Source organism: Mustela erminea, chromosome 18, assembly GCF_009829155.1.
Source record: "Mustela erminea isolate mMusErm1 chromosome 18, mMusErm1.Pri, whole genome shotgun sequence".
In the NCBI taxonomy this organism is placed as follows: Eukaryota; Metazoa; Chordata; class Mammalia; order Carnivora; family Mustelidae; genus Mustela; species Mustela erminea.
The window spans coordinates 3023573-3040446 of record NC_045631.1 but is presented as its reverse complement, the minus strand read 5'-3'; the positions used below and the strand labels follow the sequence as shown (position 1 = coordinate 3040446).

At 54.8% G+C, this 16874-nt stretch overlaps 2 protein-coding genes across 13 annotated transcripts in view; one reads left to right on the top strand and one right to left on the bottom strand.

Annotated features, from left to right (window-relative positions):
• The window catches only part of MYH10 (myosin heavy chain 10), a 119871-nt gene extending 118256 nt beyond the window's left edge, over positions 1-1615 (top strand). For 3 of the 5 annotated variants that reach the window (XM_032320749.1, XM_032320751.1, XM_032320750.1), the window contains one exon: positions 128-272. In XM_032320749.1, coding sequence (XP_032176640.1) covers positions 128-272 — 145 coding nt within the window. Of the gene's footprint in view, positions 1-127 lie in introns of all 5 variants that reach the window. The other 2 variants (XM_032320748.1, XM_032320752.1) reach the window with 1 other exon arrangement.
• Positions 1616-1699: 84 nt separating this feature from the next.
• Positions 1700-16874, bottom strand: part of NDEL1 (nudE neurodevelopment protein 1 like 1) — a 50673-nt gene continuing 35498 nt past the window's right edge. For 6 of the 8 annotated variants that reach the window (XM_032320760.1, XM_032320757.1, XM_032320756.1 and 3 more), the window contains 2 exons: positions 15117-15268; positions 7397-8605 (listed from right to left, as the gene is read on the bottom strand). In XM_032320760.1, coding sequence (XP_032176651.1) covers positions 8512-8605; positions 15117-15268 — 246 coding nt within the window. In that variant the 3' untranslated portion in view covers positions 7397-8511. Of the gene's footprint in view, positions 2143-7396; positions 8606-11965; positions 12001-15116; positions 15269-16874 lie in introns of those variants that run through there. The other 2 variants (XM_032320755.1, XM_032320754.1) reach the window with 2 other exon arrangements.

Here is a 16874-nt window from a genome sequence, read left to right as displayed (position 1 = left end):
GCCTCCGCCCCCAGCCACCCGCAGAAAGGGTGCAAGGGTGCAAGGGTGCGGTCCTCAGCGGCTGGAGAGCTGGAGAGCCGCGCGTGTTCCCGGCCTCACCTCTGCGTGTCCTCCCCTTTCTCCCCAGGCGAGGCGGCCCCATCAGCTTCTCATCCAGCCGATCGGGCCGGCGCCAGCTGCACATCGAGGGGGCCTCCCTGGAGCTGTCGGACGACGACACGGAGAGCAAGACCAGCGACGTCAACGAGACACAGCCGCCCCAGTCCGAATAGAGCCCGGGAGGCCTGGGAGGCGATACAGTGGGACACGCATGAGCCCCCGAGCCCACCTGCCAGGGGCCGCCCCCGCGCCTGGGACTCCTTCCTGGAAGATCAACCGTGTCTTAAGGCTTCCGGCCGACCCTACTGTATCCCACGTCACATCTGAGTACAACCGCGCCCCTTTTCTATATACACACCCGAGACACGCGCCCGTTAAACAGAGTCTCCTCATTGCATCTGTTTTCCATGTAGTCCTCGCAAGACCATTTCGAACTCATGGTGAGAAGAGAACCATTTGTCAGACCAGTCGCCGGTGGCGGGGGTCCCAGGGCCGCTGTGTGGCGGCCGCCCGTCGCTCTGCATGCTCTCTACAGACAGGTAACTCCGTTCTGTGTCCATGTGGCCCCCGACGACTCAGCCACATCGAGTCTCCTAGAACATTGTGGAACCTGAACTGCACTTGTGACCCCATCTTTCCTCCGAGAACGAGCAGCACGACCTAGTGCGCAAACTGTGAAAGGGGCTATGGCAAGATGAGGAAGGGGGGGCGGACACGGGGAAGGCCACGTCCATTTGGGATCCCCCGCCCCTCTCCCTTGAGCTGGTGGCATCCCCGCGTCTCTCCCTGTGAACTCTCCTTGGCCGGGGCCGGTCCGTGGGCCCACTGGCTCAGCAGACGCTCGCGGCAGTCCGCGGGGGGCCCTCCCTCGCCAGCCAGGCTCGCATGCTGACCTTGCAAACCAGCCGCTGCTTTGAGCCCAATAATGGAAATCTCGGTTTTGTGTCCCAGATTTATTCCAAGTTTGTGCGGGAGGCTCATGGCGCCTCCCCAACCGACGCCATCTGCCTGAATGTTGACATGCCAGTGGATGTGAATCCTTGTTCCTTTCTCCTCCCGTCCCCCCCGGACAGTGTTACAGTGACCATCTAGCATTCTGGTTTTGGTTGATAGTTAAGCAAACTGACATTACAGAAAGTGCCTTAGACACTACAGTACTAAGACAATGTTAAACCTATGATTTGCCTCTGTAACAATTTAACATATAAGTTCTGACCGTGCTTCGTATCATGTACCTCTCCAGTCAAAGTGGTATTAGAGACATTCAGCGACAGCGAATCAGTGTTAATTCTAAATCCTTGATCCTCTGCGACGTGCTTGAAAACACAAACCTTTTGGGTTAAAAGCTTTAACATCTGTTAGGAAGAAATGTCACGTGGGTTTGGAATCTTTGCTTTTCCCCTTGATGAACTGTACTGGCTGTTACCACCAGACACCTGACTGCAAATATCTTTTTTCTTGTATTCCCATATTTCTAGACAATGATTTTTGTAAGACAATAAATTTATTCATTATAGATATTCACGCCTGCTCTGTTTACTGGGAGGAGAAAGCACCCGTTGACAGTAAACACACCTCAATAAACACGAAGTCACGTCAACATGGAATCTGTCTTCTCACCTTCTGTTCTCCGTGTCCCGCCTGTGGCCTGTCTGAGGCTGGGGGGGGCCCCAGACTGGAAACGCGGCCAGCCAGGCCCACGGTTTCGGGGGGCGCTGTGCTCCCAGGAACCGGCGGATGACGGGATGGCCCTCGGCGGCCCTGGCTCTGCGTCCTGCTTAAACGCTGGTCTCTGCGTGCACGTGCGGGGAGGGAAAGGGCCGCTGGGGCTGGAGACCCAAACGCTAGGGCCAAGGGAGCGGGTCAGGGAGGCAGGATGGAGCCTCCGGGAGGGCTCTGCTCACCAGCCAGCTCAGCTCGGAACGGTCCTAGAGGGTTTTGGTTTATCCTTCGCTCTCGGGCAGGACGCACTTTGAAGATGCTGTCGGGAGGGTTCAGGGAGCTCCAACTGCAGCCTCTCTAGTGTCGGCCAGTTCGGACAGGCTGGAATGAAACGCCAGGAGAATGCGCGATCCCGCAGACGGCGCGGATTCATATATACACATACTCCACGATACTCTCGGGCCAGGGCGGTTCTGCTTGGCCAAGCAAAATGGGCAGAAGTGCCAGTCACGTTTCATGTGTCCGCACCCTGGCATTCAGCAGAGAACTCAGAGGAGCTTCTCAAAAAAGAATTCTTCCCCGTTGGCTGGTTTCACTGGCGTTAACATCCACACAGTCTCTCCACAGCCCAGCGATCCCAGGCCAGCCTCATCGGAAGAAACCTAAGCTACGTGGGCTGGTTGCAGTTCTGACGCCACAAAGACCGATCAGAAGTAAGTTTCCTCCACTCAACAAACCACTGCTTCATCGTCCAAGGAAAAGGCGGTTCCTAAAACCTCTGCCGGGCACAGACAGTCCCAGGAAGAGGGTTCATGGATGCTGGGTTCTCAGTGCATCAGCGACTCGGAGGAGCAGGCCGGCTTCTGCCCAGCAGCACTCTGGTTCCTCATCAGGAAGGGCTCCGGCCAGACGCAGGCAAGCCCTGTCCTCTGCAGAGACCCAGTGGACACACGGTGAGGCTCTGCTAGGGCTGTCCCTCCGCAGCCCACACCAAACCGCCTGCCCCTGCCCAGAGGTGTTTGTCTGACGCAGACATCCCGGGGATGATATTCATTTGCTCTAGTGGGGTAACACACATTCCTAGCAGGGCTAGAAGCGTCTTACTTCTGAAGCCCGGCCATCAGAAACACTAGAGCCCTGTCCCCAGTCGTCCCCATCCCTGGAAACGCCCCCTGGCTCTGGGTCTCTCCTGTCGTGCCTTCGTCCTGAAGCTGGTGTTGGCGGGACACAGGTGTCTGGGTCAAGACCGGAGAAGGAAAGTACTCATGGGTGTCCCACTCCAGGAAACACCACACCCTGTCCCAGTGGAACCTGACCACCTCCCTAAACCAAAAGCCATGCTGGAATAGACCATGGGATGGGGGCCTTTAGGAACGCACAGAGGCAGACATATCTCTGAGAGTTCCAGGCGGGGCTGAGACTGGAGGAGAGTCCCTACACACACAGGCTTTCTTGTCACTCTGGGAGGGACAACGCCACACCGAGCGCCTTCCCACGTTTCTGGGATGCTGTGTCCTGCACCGGCTCCGAGGACGAGGCGGGTGCTCCGCTTCCACAGGCAGCCGGCTGCCATCTGGGAAACTAGCCAATCGTGCAACGTGTCCCCGTGCTGCTTGCTGGAAATCAAACTCTCAGTAAGGGTGTACTGACAGGACGATGCCAGCGTTTGAGGCCAACATTAACATCCACAAAAAGTGGGACCACGTCTTTCTACCCTTGCTGAAACTAGAAATTCGTATCTGATCCGTCACGCCAGTGACGTCTGTTTTCTCAAAGGAGCCTAATGGCTCTGCCCCTGCCAAGTGACATCACGGAACCACACGCAATGATGTCCTGGGACGCCACCAGACTAGGACACACCAGATCTGAGGGAAACCGCCCAGCACAGCACAACCTCCCTCGACGTACCGCCCCGGTTCTAAGATGCCCATGTTCGTGCAGGTGTAAAATCTCACGCGTCCCCCAGTCGCCATCAGCAGGAGGCAACAGTGACGTGACGTGGGTGTCATTGCCAGACTCCTCCCGGCAAGGTCAAGAGCCCAAGGTGAGATCCTACAGAATGGGTACCAGCAGCTTAGAAGCACCTTCTGGAACCAACAGCGGGAGCCGCTTTTCAGAAGTTCTCCGGCCCTAAGCACTCACCACGGCACAGAAGACAGTTTGGGAAAACACGGACAACTCTGGGTCAAGACCGGCCAGAGCGTCGAATCATGGTGCCAAGTCGTGCGAATCTCTCTTAACATTTTATTTATTTTTGGAGTGCGATATGGAAATCTGTCTAAAGTCTAAAAAAACATCTCACGAGAAGCGTTCCGTAGTTCTGAGGGGCACATTTTTCTTAATGGTTCGCGAAAGACAGGCATGTCTTGGAAGTGCTGGGTCTGAGTCTCTGAAATCTGGCCCTCACTGGGCCGGTACAGGATGGAGCCCGGGGGGGACCCAGCTTTTAACTTCCTCAAGGGTGACCGCCGGTCATCCCGCAGCTCGGAGAGCCCCTGCTCTATCCTACTGGCTCGAACCTCTGAGCCTCTCAGCCCAGGTTTGGGCCAACTGGGACAATGAAAAAAAATTGGTTTCATTACTTCCATGTTAAACAGTGAATTTGGGAAAAAAAATTAATTTGGGCAACTTTATAGAAAAATTTAGAGAACCCACAAACTATCTGCATCTTAACTGTTTTTAACAAAGGTGCTCACCTGTGCCCACCATCTTCCCCCGACTGCTCCCATTCGCCTGTGGTAGTGCGTCCACGCCACAGTGGCTTAGCAGCAAAGTCATCCCACCGCTCCGCGGCCGTGAGACCCTTTCGTTCCTTTCTCGAGATTATTTCATTTGCCTTATTACCATGGGTTCTTCTACCCAAAGGAGAAAGAGAAGAGTTTTCAAAGCTTATCGCACTGTCATGCTGAGCAGACTCCGAGAATCATCTAGTGACACCAGGAACGTAAAAGTGTACCTATTCCCCTAAATTCTAGATGATATTGCAACTTGCTGATTTTTTTTCCCTGGCTAAAGCAATCATTATTTTTTGCAAATAAACAACAGTACTTAAGCCCACCATCTTCTTACAGGGCGCAGTGGGGCTCTGGGCTCATCCAGACCTCTGTCACCTGACCGTTAATCCAAGCACGTGCCCGGGGGCCACTACTGCCCAGGACTGCCAACTGCAGATCATGACCCAGGCAGGATGGGACCAGCAAACCCGTCTCTTAGAAAACATCCGCTATACAAGCAAGTTACATCTCAGTTCAATCTGCGTCTGGTTTCCCTTGGGGAAGGCTTCAGGGCTGACAGGAAACCCCAATTTAACTCCTGTGGGCACAGACGGACAGACGGATGAAGGGTGAGACAGATGCACCATTTCACCAAGGAAGTCACTATGTTCCCATTCACTCAAGAGGACTGTTCTTCCTTAAAATTAGAGAAGGGCTATGATATGCTCACAGAGCACATCTGTAATAGTCACGGACCAGTTTTCAGAGAAGATGCTCCAAGTCATAGCAAAGTGATTTACAAAGATGCCTCCTCGGCTGGCCCCCATTTTTAGGGCAGACCCCAGGAACACGCCTCCGTCTGGACAGTGACGCTAGCACCCGCCGTCGGCTCCCAACTCCCGGGCAGATGCACACGGGAGAGCTGCCAGGAAGGAAGCCGCAATGAGGAAAAGGCCTGAGATCTTCCTGGACCTGTTCCCATCACTGGCCTGGCAGGACAGATGTGGCCTCGGGCCGCCCCCCGGGAAGCCCGCCGCTGTGCCCTGGACACCCCGCCCTTCCCGGAAGACGCCAGTTTCCACGTGGCTCTCAGGAGAGGCTAAGGGCGCCCTGGGGACAGCTGAGAGCAGCAGAGTCAAGGCCGGGAGACAGAGGTGGACGAAGCCTGTCCCTCCTGCTACAGAGGGACAGCCCTGCCCCAGCTCCCGTAGCCCGTCGTTTCTAAGGGTCCCAAAGCAGCTCATCCGCTGAGGCAGGAAACAGAACCCAGGCCAGCGAGGCCTCAGGTTTGGAGAAGTGGAGCATAATTCAGGAAACGAACCCGAGCTGGTGTCCGATCCTGGCTCGTCCGTTCGCTGGAGGAGCTCAGGCCACCTTAAACTCTGGGCCCACCTTCCCTCCCGTAAACTGGGGTGAGTGGGCTCTTCCTGCTCCCAGGCCCCCCAAGTCCCGTCCTCCCATGAGACTTGACATCCCACCTCAGCTTCCGCTCCTGAGCCGAGGGGCACGATTTCTGGCTACTCTGGGCTGAAAGGAAGTACAGCGCTGGCTCCTACCCTCCTGCGGGAAGATTCCAAAGCAGAGAGGGGGTAAGGGCAGGGGGGGTGAAGATAGGGGCAAGGGGGGAGGGGGGAGGGGGACGGGGGGGCGGGGGGCGAGGTGGAAACACTTGGAGGCAACAGGCAGTCCTTCGGCTCCTGCAAGAGTACCCCCTCCACCAGGAGAGAGCACAGCGGGGACCCCACTGAGGGACAGGCGCGTTCCTGGAGGTTTCCATGAGCGCCAGGCTAACCTGGGCACCGGGCAGCCCGGCGGGGAACACACGCACCAAGGCAGGAGGCTGCACCTGCAAACAGCCTGCGGCGACTTTCATGCCGGGTGGCCCAGGGCCCTACGTGAGCAAGTAGAAAGCAGTGACTTGCACTGCAGGATCCCAAATGCTGAAGATGAGGCCAGGAAGTAGCCAGCTTCCTCGGGGGCTCTTAACAGGCTAGGGCCTGCTGCACCTACAGAAGACCCCCCCAAACCTGTGAGGTCTCCCCAGCAAGGAGCCCGGGAATAAGCCTACAGCACACCGCCGCCCTTGCATGGACCTGGCCCGCGGTGTCCTGGGCCCAAAGAGGCGGCGATAGCTGGTGAACCACACACGGGCTCCCGCAGCCATGGCCCCGGCCTGGCCCGGCCATCGGCTGACACACGCGTCCACGAGCCAATCGCAGCAGCGCTCAGTGGGGGAGCAACTGAGGAGTTGTTGGGGGCCAGGGCCGAGCAGTCAGGCCCAGAACTTGTCCTGCGTCAACGGCAGCAGCTCTGCTTCCACGACAGAGCCGAGGCTCAGACACAGAGAGGTCTCCAGGCCAAATCTGATTCACTTTTCATTTACTTCTACTTTTAAAACGACAGACCACACTCTTTAGAAGCGGGGTGCGGAATCTGATGCACCCGTACACGCCCCCAGTGTAGCCGCTCCTGCATCCAGTCACTCTGTGCCTTTGGGACCGCACACCCGGCACCTTCCCGCACTTGCCAACACCAACCTGAGGGAGGACAGAAGCCCAGACCCAAGGGACGGCCTGTCCTGACGCACAGACACGCATGGGGAAAGGCAGCACAGCCAGGCGCCCGGATCCATGACCTAGAACACAGCCCCTCTCCACGGCCGAGCCCCTCCTCCCCACCCGCCCCACGGGGCCCTCCCGGGCATCACAGCTACGGGCAGAAACCAGCCCCAGGGATCTGGCCGAGAACGCCCGTTTTGGCCGTGAGACACCTCCTCACGAGGCCGCCAGGCTTTTTCTTGCCCCTGCTCATGGCCACCAAGCGCCCACTCCTCTGGCGCGGGAGCACAGACGCCGGAACCCGGCTCAGGAATTCCGCATCTTCCGCAGGCAGGCAGGAACCCAAGAAAGCAACCTCCATCCTTTGTTTTCTGTGAAATTTATTGTTTCCACATTAAAAGATTTTTTTGAGGGGAAGTATTTTCTTGTTTTCTCTTTTAACCACATGATGATCCTATACAGCCGCCCAAGTCGGACAGCGTCAGTCGTTAACATGCCATATGAATTCTGAATAAATAAAAGCTACAAAGCCCAGGTTATATACAAATACCTCGGGCGGTAATGTTTACAAACCTATGTACAGTAACACAAATGTAAACAGTAATGCAGCATGAGAGGAACCAAAGGACGCACAGAACCACCACGGCAGCCGGTCTGCCTCGACTCAGGCGCGCGACCTTTCCTAACACGACCGCGCAGGCCCTCAGAGGACAAAACAAAACGCTCTGAAAGATGTCACTTAACTCAAGGACCAGAAGCTGGCCAGGAGGTTGCCCCCGCCCTCACCCAGAGCCACGCAGAGGAGGAGACGGCGCGGAGGACCCACACCGTGGGCACCCCGGCCCAGAGGCTCATGCTCCCTGCGGATCAGACGGGCGTCTCGCTCTCCAGGAGGCAAGTCTATGGAATGGTAACTGCTAAAGTAAAATCAGAAGGTGCAGAAAATGTTCCCGAATTCAGTGACCTTCCTGACTCTGTTCCAGCAACAGGCCAAACTGTGGGGAATGGGGCTGGGGGATACATGATCGTGAGCACTGAAGATGCCTGGGCGGGAGCTCAGGAGGAGGGCACATGTTGACCTGATCTGGGGGAGAACTTCTAGAAGGTCTGCCATGTCTTAAACACAACTAAATCCTATCGGTACAACAGGGTGGGAGCTATGAGGCAGGTGTGACGAATGGGTACTTCTGCATCCAGTGACCAAGGAATACACGTACGTATCACCTTGTGACCCACAAAAGTGCAATCATGTGAAACCAACGGCACCACGGCGAGAAGAGAAAATAGCCAGCATTGATAGCGCGCAGAGTCCTGGGGCTGGGCGGGGCCCGGCAGCCGCCACCGCATGCAGCCTGCCCTCTGCCGGCCACGGGGAGGCGGACGCAGGGGCCCAGGCTGGGCCCAGGCACCGAGGGGTGAGGCGTGGGTGTCCTGGGCTGCTGGAGGAGGGCAGGAGCCCCCACCTGGAGGCCGGGCACTCACACACTGAGAGGCAGCATACCCGGTGCTGACGACGGGCGCGAGGAGCCCAGACCAGGAGGCGGCGGCGCTGGGTCAAAGCCGTTTACTGCCCTGTGGGGGTGACCAGAGCAGAGAGGGGAAGGGAGGGGAGGAAAGAGAGAAAGAGAGAGACGGTCATTTAAAATCACTCGACACACAAGAAATGTACCTGCTCTCTATAATCAGCCCTCTTTCTGCCCAGGGTGGAATCACGGCGGCCCTGGGAACGGTGGTGACTGGAAGGCATCAGCGGGTCAGAGACTTCAGAATCAGAGGATGGAGAGCAAGGCGCTCGCGTGCTTCCTCCTCAACGACTCCGTCCTGCCAGCCGCCGCCACCACAGCCCTGACTTGCCCCTGCAGAGCTGGTCTAAATGTCTGCCCGAAGGGAACTGTCTGAATAAATACTGGTACAACTAAACGAAAAGTTTATAGCTTACACAGCCATTAAACACACTCCACAGAGTTCTTTAACCGCTTGGGAAAATACTCAGAATGTAACTGATGCTACGTGGAAAAGCAGCAAGTCACCAAACTGTATAGGTTCAATGCCGGGCAGGAAAAGAGTAAGTGACAGACATTCCAGACTCTAACATACAACCTTTTTTATGGACCTTACTTCTGTGTAGCTGAATTCACAATGTGGGCGCTACACACACACACGCACATACATGTGTATAAAATCATTTATGTTCTAGAAAGGAAATTTAACGACGGTTACTTTTCCTCCATCTGGGTGGTGGATAATTTTGTTTACTACTTTCCACTTTTTTATTGTTTTCCAAATCTCCTACAATGTACATGAATATCTTAATAAAGGGGGAAAAAATAACTCTGTTAAGTTGTTTGGCAATATGGGTAGGTGTGTCTGTGGACGTGAGGGGCCCGCCCCGCCGGCCCCCACCCAGCCCAGAGCCTGCAGCCCGTCCCCAGCACGCAGGAGCAAGGATGCAGAGCCTCCCAACCCCGCCCTCAGGCCGCGGCCCCGCCCACTATCCCCACCCCAGACCCACCCACCGGCCCCACACAGCCACCAGAAGCAGAGAGGGGAAAGCACAGTGTTGGACCCTCTCTCGGGAAGCCATTCCAGCCTTCCACGCATCACCCTTCCCAGGAAGGTTCCTCCTGGCAGCAATATGGGAGGTGCGGGCAACTGTGGGGGCTGCGCCGAACCCAAAGGCCATCGCTGTCCCCCCACCTGCTCAGCGGCAGGGGCCAGGGCCTTGAGTATAGACTCAAGGAGAGAGGTTCTCTAAGAGACAAAACAAACCAAACCAAAGGGGGGGTGGGGTGCAGACACACATTCCCCACAAAGACAATGCTTTCACGCGCTGCGGAAGTAAGTGTGACCTGAGAGAACCGGCATGCAGGGAGACAAAGAACCAGCTGACGACTACGAAGGGCTAAGGTCTGAAGTAACTGACCCCGGAGGACAGAAATGAGTCTGAAAACAAGCAACCCCGTGCAGGCCAAGAGCAACAGGACAGCCCGCAGGCACGAGACTTCTTGCTGCACAACCTCCTCCCCGAGATGTGCACCTGGGACCCTCCCTTTTCTTCCTGGGCCTTTCAATCATCTGTTCCCTGTCCTCCACAACCGCCTGGGCCTCTTCCCGGGGCCGGGCCTGCATCCGCAACCCCCTGCAGCCTTCACGGCACTGGCCCCCTGCCACCATGTCCCGGAACCTCAGCGAGAACCAGGCAGGCCTCACGCACAGCCTTGGCCTCAGAAACATGGATGTTACACTCCGGCCGTCAGGCCGAGCCCCATTGGCACCAGGAAGCGGCCGGCACCCATCCAAAGGGGATGCAAGAGCCCCACAAGAAGGACTCCCGCACGCAGATTTTAGGGCTGGGACCCCTGCAGTCTCGAGCCGGAAAGACCTGAACACACGGCAAGCTCACCCCTATCGCTCTGCGGCCGGAGAGAGCAAAGCAAGCGAATGCCAGCCTGGGCTCACCCATGAGCGAGTCAGTGAGCGCCCAGGCCCCTCTCCCTTCCCAGGCTCCTCCTGCAGGAGGACACCTGACAGCCCTCCACGAGCCGCAACTCCTGCGGTAACTCTGACGCGGCTCGGCTCTAAGGGGACAAACAGCAGTGCCAACCAGCAGAGAAAAGGAGAACAAGAAACTCAACGGGGCCATTTCCCCGCGTGGACCGAAATGAGAATTCTCAAGTGAATGCCAGATGCAGCCCAGGGAGCAAAACCCGCCAGGCTCACACCCAGCACCCGTCTCCTGAGGCAAGGAGTGGGACGGGAAAGGCCAGAGGGAGAAGAAGGCTGACCCTCCAGCCGCGAGAAACTGTCTGGTGAGGTCCCTTCCCGCGACTGCCAAGCTGTGCCACGGGGAAGGGGTTCCAGAGGAGCAACGCCGCCACACTCCCCACGTGGGCTGCAGGGGACAGCAAGAGAGCCACAGGGAAATGTCCCGGTGGACGACATGGGACTGAGTGGAGGGAGAACACGCAGGGAGGGAGAGACAGATCTGGGAATCATCTATGCAGGAAGGTTCCAGAAATGTCACAGTCTTACCACCAAAATCTACCTCAAGAGTCTGAAAAGTAGCAGATCTGGCCACGCACAGGGCCTGTGGTCTGTGTGACACGGCAGATGACGTGGAGAGCGGGACAGAGCTGTCAGTGGGACAGGAAGCCTCAGTGCCGGAGCAGAGCACAGAGACGAGATCCCGCCCGGCAGCAAGGGCCGGTGCAGCCGAGTGCGGCCGGGACAGGACGCAAGAAGGTCAGAGCAGGCGTGGGGAGTGCTGGCAGAGCCCCTCCCGGCCTGCCAGCCTGGGGAGATGGGAGCAGCAGATGCTCAGACGAGCTCCAGCCCGAGCCGCAGACGGAAATGCGCGCTCCTGGAAGGGCAGATCTCTCACACACACGTGCACACACACACATGCACACACGTCTCCCTCTACCCTCCTGCTGTACGCAGGGCATCCAAGAGTGAGCAGGAGGGCAGAGTCCCTGGGGGGCGGTGAGGCTCCATTACCACCAGCGCCCACCTTGAACTAACAGAAGACTCTGGACGGCAGGAAGAAGTCTTGTCTCCCAGGACGTCAAGCCAAATGGGATTCTGGGGCCTGACAGCAATGCACAACCCCCACACCCAGACCCCCGGCAGTGTCACCGCTATAGCGCTGACCCTGGACCAGGAGCACTGCCAGGCCTGCTAGCTACTCCCCACCTCCGCCCAGACCCTGCCCAGGGCCCGTGACCACGAGCTGCCTCCGCGCTGCGTGGCTGAAGCAGCAACAAGGGCAGGGAGCCGGCTCAGACCGGAGCCTGAGCGCTCACTCGGGGGCTGTAAGTCGGTTAGAGCAGAGTCAGCCCCATGCGTTAGTGAAACGAGTGTGTTAGTGGGTCCTGCACCGCACACCGGGATGGAGAGAGAAGCAGAAAGAGCACAGCAAACAAATTCAGTTACCCATGAACAACGTGGGAAATATGACCTTTTCTTGCCTAATAAAAAAAAGGAAAAAACATTAAACAGTAATACAAGTCCTATTTTCACAGCCTGCCCTAAAATTGGTCTACGCCCCCCTACACACAGCCCCACCGAGACCTCACTGGCTTACAAAATCAGGGTAAGGGACACTTAAGAGGCTGAATGAAAAAATGACAGCGAAAATAGACGGGGTCTGAGAGAAGTCCAGTGACCACACCACACGTGGGGCTCAGATGACGAGCACGAGGGGCTGTCGGTGGTTGGAGGACACGGAGCAACGCCAAGAAGGAGGTCCAGAACCTGGCAAAAGCCAGCACAGACTAGAGGAAACCCTGTTTGCAGGAAGTCCTCAAACCACCAGAACATCCAGAGTGTTTTCAGGCCACACGTACGGACACCTAACAAGGGGCAGCATCTGGTGGGCAAGGTCAGGTCTCAAGGCGTCACAGGACCTGGGGGTGCGCACCTCCCCCAAGGAGCACCCCACCCCAGGTCTCTAGGACAGCTGGGGAAAACACAGGGACCTGCAGACACACTCCTCGGGAGCAGGAGGCAGGGCAGGGAAGTTCCAACTGGAGGCTTTTGAAAATGGAGTTTTCTCTCATGCTACAACTCCAAGCTACATGCTTGGACACTTGGAAATGGTGTTTTGACTTCTATCTGCCAGACTCCATAACGGAGGTGGGAGCTGGGACGCTCCCCGGCTTCCTGTCGCGGCTGGTGCACGCCGTCGTGACTATCTAGTCAGCAGGCCACCGGGGAGAAAGGCCAGAGTTCAAAGCCAGGCCAGAAGGAAGCCAGAATCAAAGCAAAGCGACAAGGATCCACAGACACGCGAAGCCACCAGCCAGCCTCGGACACGTGGCAACCGGACACGTGGCTCACGAAGGTCAATGCTGCAATGTGGACATACAATCCACTCTGCTGTGACCTGAACCCGTGAGAAGAGGCCAGCCCACAAAAGTGTATTTAATCCTTAACCAACACAGTACAGTTGAAAACTTGTACTACTTCAAGCAAAACTAGATGTATCATCTGCAACTGTTTCTCTCAGGAAGCCCGTCTCTAGGCCCGGTTCAGGAAATAAAGCCTGCGCGTGCATCTAGCATGTTCCTCAGGGGACAGGCACTCCGGGACAGAAGCCAAAGCTCCTGGTTCCAGGCGATTCTGTGCCCTCCACAGCCCCCTGAGACAGGGTCCATCTCTGGGCCTGCCGCGCCCAGGTGCCCCACGCTGGGGCCACGTGGAAGCCAGGAGTAGGGACCTGCCCGGAGAGCGGTCCCTCCCGCCGTGACTGCTCTGAGGACTGCGAAAGAGGCATTAGCCCAGCACCCCCGTTTCTGGTTCCTGCCCATTCTCACGTTACAGGGCACCTGAGGCAAGAAACAGGATTCCAGAAACAGACCTGTAACTGCCCCACTGGAGGTGAGTTAGACATCACAAAAAGTACAAGCTGGACAAAATAATTAGGTACTGTTTTCAATGCTCATCTGCCCCTCAACTTTCCCTGTGTTATTCAGGAGAAATGGCAACTTGAATGTGAAATATCTATTTATTCCACTTGCCATTACGATATAAACATGGGGACTCCTCAAGGTTTCCTGAAACTCCTAAACCTGAGGAAAATTGATTTTACGTTGACTCCCCGGGGAAACCCAGTGGTCAGAATGAAGCTCTGACTTACTTATAGCCAGTTCAGAACGTGCTCCTTAATGAAGCATGTGCCCTTCAGGGTAGAAGTCCCTGAAGGGAGAGAGGGAAACCAGAACACCGCACTCCACAAGGGCGGACATAAGCTTTCAGAGCAGCCTGTGTGCCGGGTCAAGTCTTCCAGAAATGTGCCACGGTTACAGAGGAAAGCAGAAAATACAAGCTCCCGTAAGAAACTGAAACCTCTCTAGACTCATTTCTGTCCTGCATGCAGAGAACAGGACCACACGGGCTCTACCACTTGAAACAGGGACCGGGCAAGGGAGCTTGGTGCCTAGATGCTGTTCTAAGAACAGCCACCTCGTGGAACCTGGTTGGCAGAGCCAAACCACAGGGTCCTGACCGCTCGTTAGCTACAGGACAGCTTTCAATCAAGTATAACCACGCAGTGTCTTTTTTGGACTTGAGGGAGAACGCTGCACGGACAGGAAGATACTGGCCTGTAAGTCATGATGGGGGCTGGGTTGCAGAGTCGGATTCAAAGTCTAATCCCATAAATTTTTAAAAAGCGTATAGCAGATGCGTAAAAATATGATTTTACCTGCCTGAGAGAGTACATGTAAGGATGTAGTAGTGTGAAAACAGAAAACATCTACTCTTCACTTCTACGTAGCGGCACCAACTGAAATTCTTTTTGCATTAAGGACATACCAGTGCTTCAATCTTATGCTATTTTTTTTTACACTCTCAACTCCCCAGAAAACATCTTCATATCATACAAACTTGTGTCCCCTAAACTGTATCTGATCCAGTGGTTTCATATTTTTCCAAAATCTTCAGATAGCAGGTGTCTTGCAAAGTCTACACACACATGGTCATGGTGTTTTCTACCCTTACAAATACCGGCCAGGCAAGTCCACCAGCCTTCAAGCGCCTTGAGAACAAGAACTATTACTACATCGTCTTTAATTCCCAGAGCCTAGCACAGCTACCTTGCAAGAGTGTTTCCCAAGACAGAAGCATAAGAGTTCTCGGGGCAACCGACTCCACGGGGACCAGAAGATGACAACAGATTTATGTCCCCTAAGACCTCAATGATACCGCTTCAGGTAGGCTTATCAAACTGAGTTTACCTTTTCAAAGTAAAATAAGCTCACTTAATAAAGTGCGACTTTACTAACAAAAAAAAAAAAAAAAGAAAGAAAGAAAGAAAGAAAAAGAAAAATCATTTAAAATGTCCAAGATTGGGGCGCCTGGGTGGCTCAGTGGGTTAAAGCCTCTGCCTTCAGCTCAGGTCATGATCCCAGGGTCCTGGGATTGAGCCCCACATCGGGCTCTCTGCTCAGCAGGGAACCTGCTTCCTCCTCTCTCTCTCTCTGCCTGCCTCTCTGCCTACTTGTGACCTCCATCTGTCAAATAAAATCTTAAAAGTAAATAAATAAAAAATAAAAAATAAATATAATGTCCAAGATTTACTTACCCTTTGTCAAAGAAAGACGTATGTCCTGATCGAGAGAACTTCGTGCCGTTACTATTCATGACCCCACAGTTAACATTCCCTGAAATATAGGATTTCCGCGATGCTTGGTCCTTTGCAAAATTCCTGCAAGCTGCTAATTTGGATTCTAAAGCCTACAGAAAGAAGGAGGAATGATTTGGTTGTCAAAACAGTAGCTGTACATAAAAATCTGCATTTCAAATCATTTCTATTTCAAGATTAAAATTACAGTCTCTCTGTTGATCGCAGTAGCCGTTCAAGCCACAATCCATCACCTCTCTGATTGGAAAGGGGGAATTTTATGCTGACGGCCAACTAACTACCTCAGAACAATGCACTTACTCCTCTCAGTATTACGGACGAACACGGATATAAGCCTGACCTTACAACTAAGCAAAATGTGGCACAAGTAAACAGATCCCAGGTCTCTTGACCCTTTCTGAGTTGGGGACTATTAGAAAGCCCCTAATATCCTTATTCACGACATTCATTCATTCAAATACTTGCTGAGCGTGATCACAGAGCAGGCCCAACCTGTGTCCGAGGCCTCAGTGGGACAGATGCAGAAGGGCAAGTCCTGGGTCTGGCACTGGGGAAAAGAGTGAGAGTGGTCTAGAAATGAAAACTTAGAAGATGTCACACCAAGTAGCAGACAAAGTCAGGGCTGTGAATGGGGAATTCAAGGACAGAATTCTGAATAAAATCAACCCGGGAAGGGTGCGGCAGATGAAGACCCAATCAGATGACAGAGGAATGGGCAGAAAGGCAGGAGGCAGACGTGACACAGCATCGGAGAGGCAAAGGAAAGAAAGCATTAAAAAACAAAAAAAGCCAGTGTTGAATGTTCCAAGCAAAAGTAGGGCAGAACAGCGTCCACTGGGTTCGACAGTGCTGAGCTCATCGATGAGCGATTCTGGGGGAGGGAGCAGGAATCAGAGTCCGGACCAGGATGTCTGGGGAGGAGGCACATCGTCACCCATGCTAACAATAAACGGAGGCCTCTTTCAGAAAGCTTGGCTGTGAAGGGAAGAGAGAACGAGGGTGACAGCTAAAGACAGATGTAGGGTTAAAAAAAAAAAAAAAAAATTGCTGCTTTTTACTTTTGCTTTTTAAGATTAAAAAATTAGTCAGTTTGTAATACACAGATATTACATGTGACACGTGGCAATCCATGAAGATTACACACAGATACTGAAACACGGTAAGAGGCTAAAAGCACGGGAGACACTGATGAGAGGGCGGGGAGGGAAGGGTTCCAAGGCACAGAGGGACAAAGTCAGCCATGGGCAGGAACATGGTCCTTGAAGCACCGCGGTAACGAGGAAGAATGGCTATAAACAGTTACTAACAGGAGAGTAATAACAGAAGTCAAAGAGAATAGACAGGTGGAGATCAGATGGCCTTGATTTCTCAGTGCAAGAGGATGCAGGGCAGGGGCTGGAGCCTCCAGCTCGAGGCAGCAGACAGAGGAGGACAGAGAAGCAGGGAGTTTGGAAACTCCGAAGAACGCGCGGGGCTGGCGGGGAACCACATGCCCGAGGTCCCAGCGGCCTCTCGGAAGGTGGACCATCAGCCAGACGGACCAACCGCACGGGGACTCCCAAGGTCACCTTTCTGCACCATTTCTGAACAAATTATGTAACGTCATAAGCAAAACAAACAAGGACCAGAGAAAGCTGCTGCGGACATGAAGCCTGGGAACGGGCAGAAGTAATCCAGGCAGAGAACTGGGGCAGCACC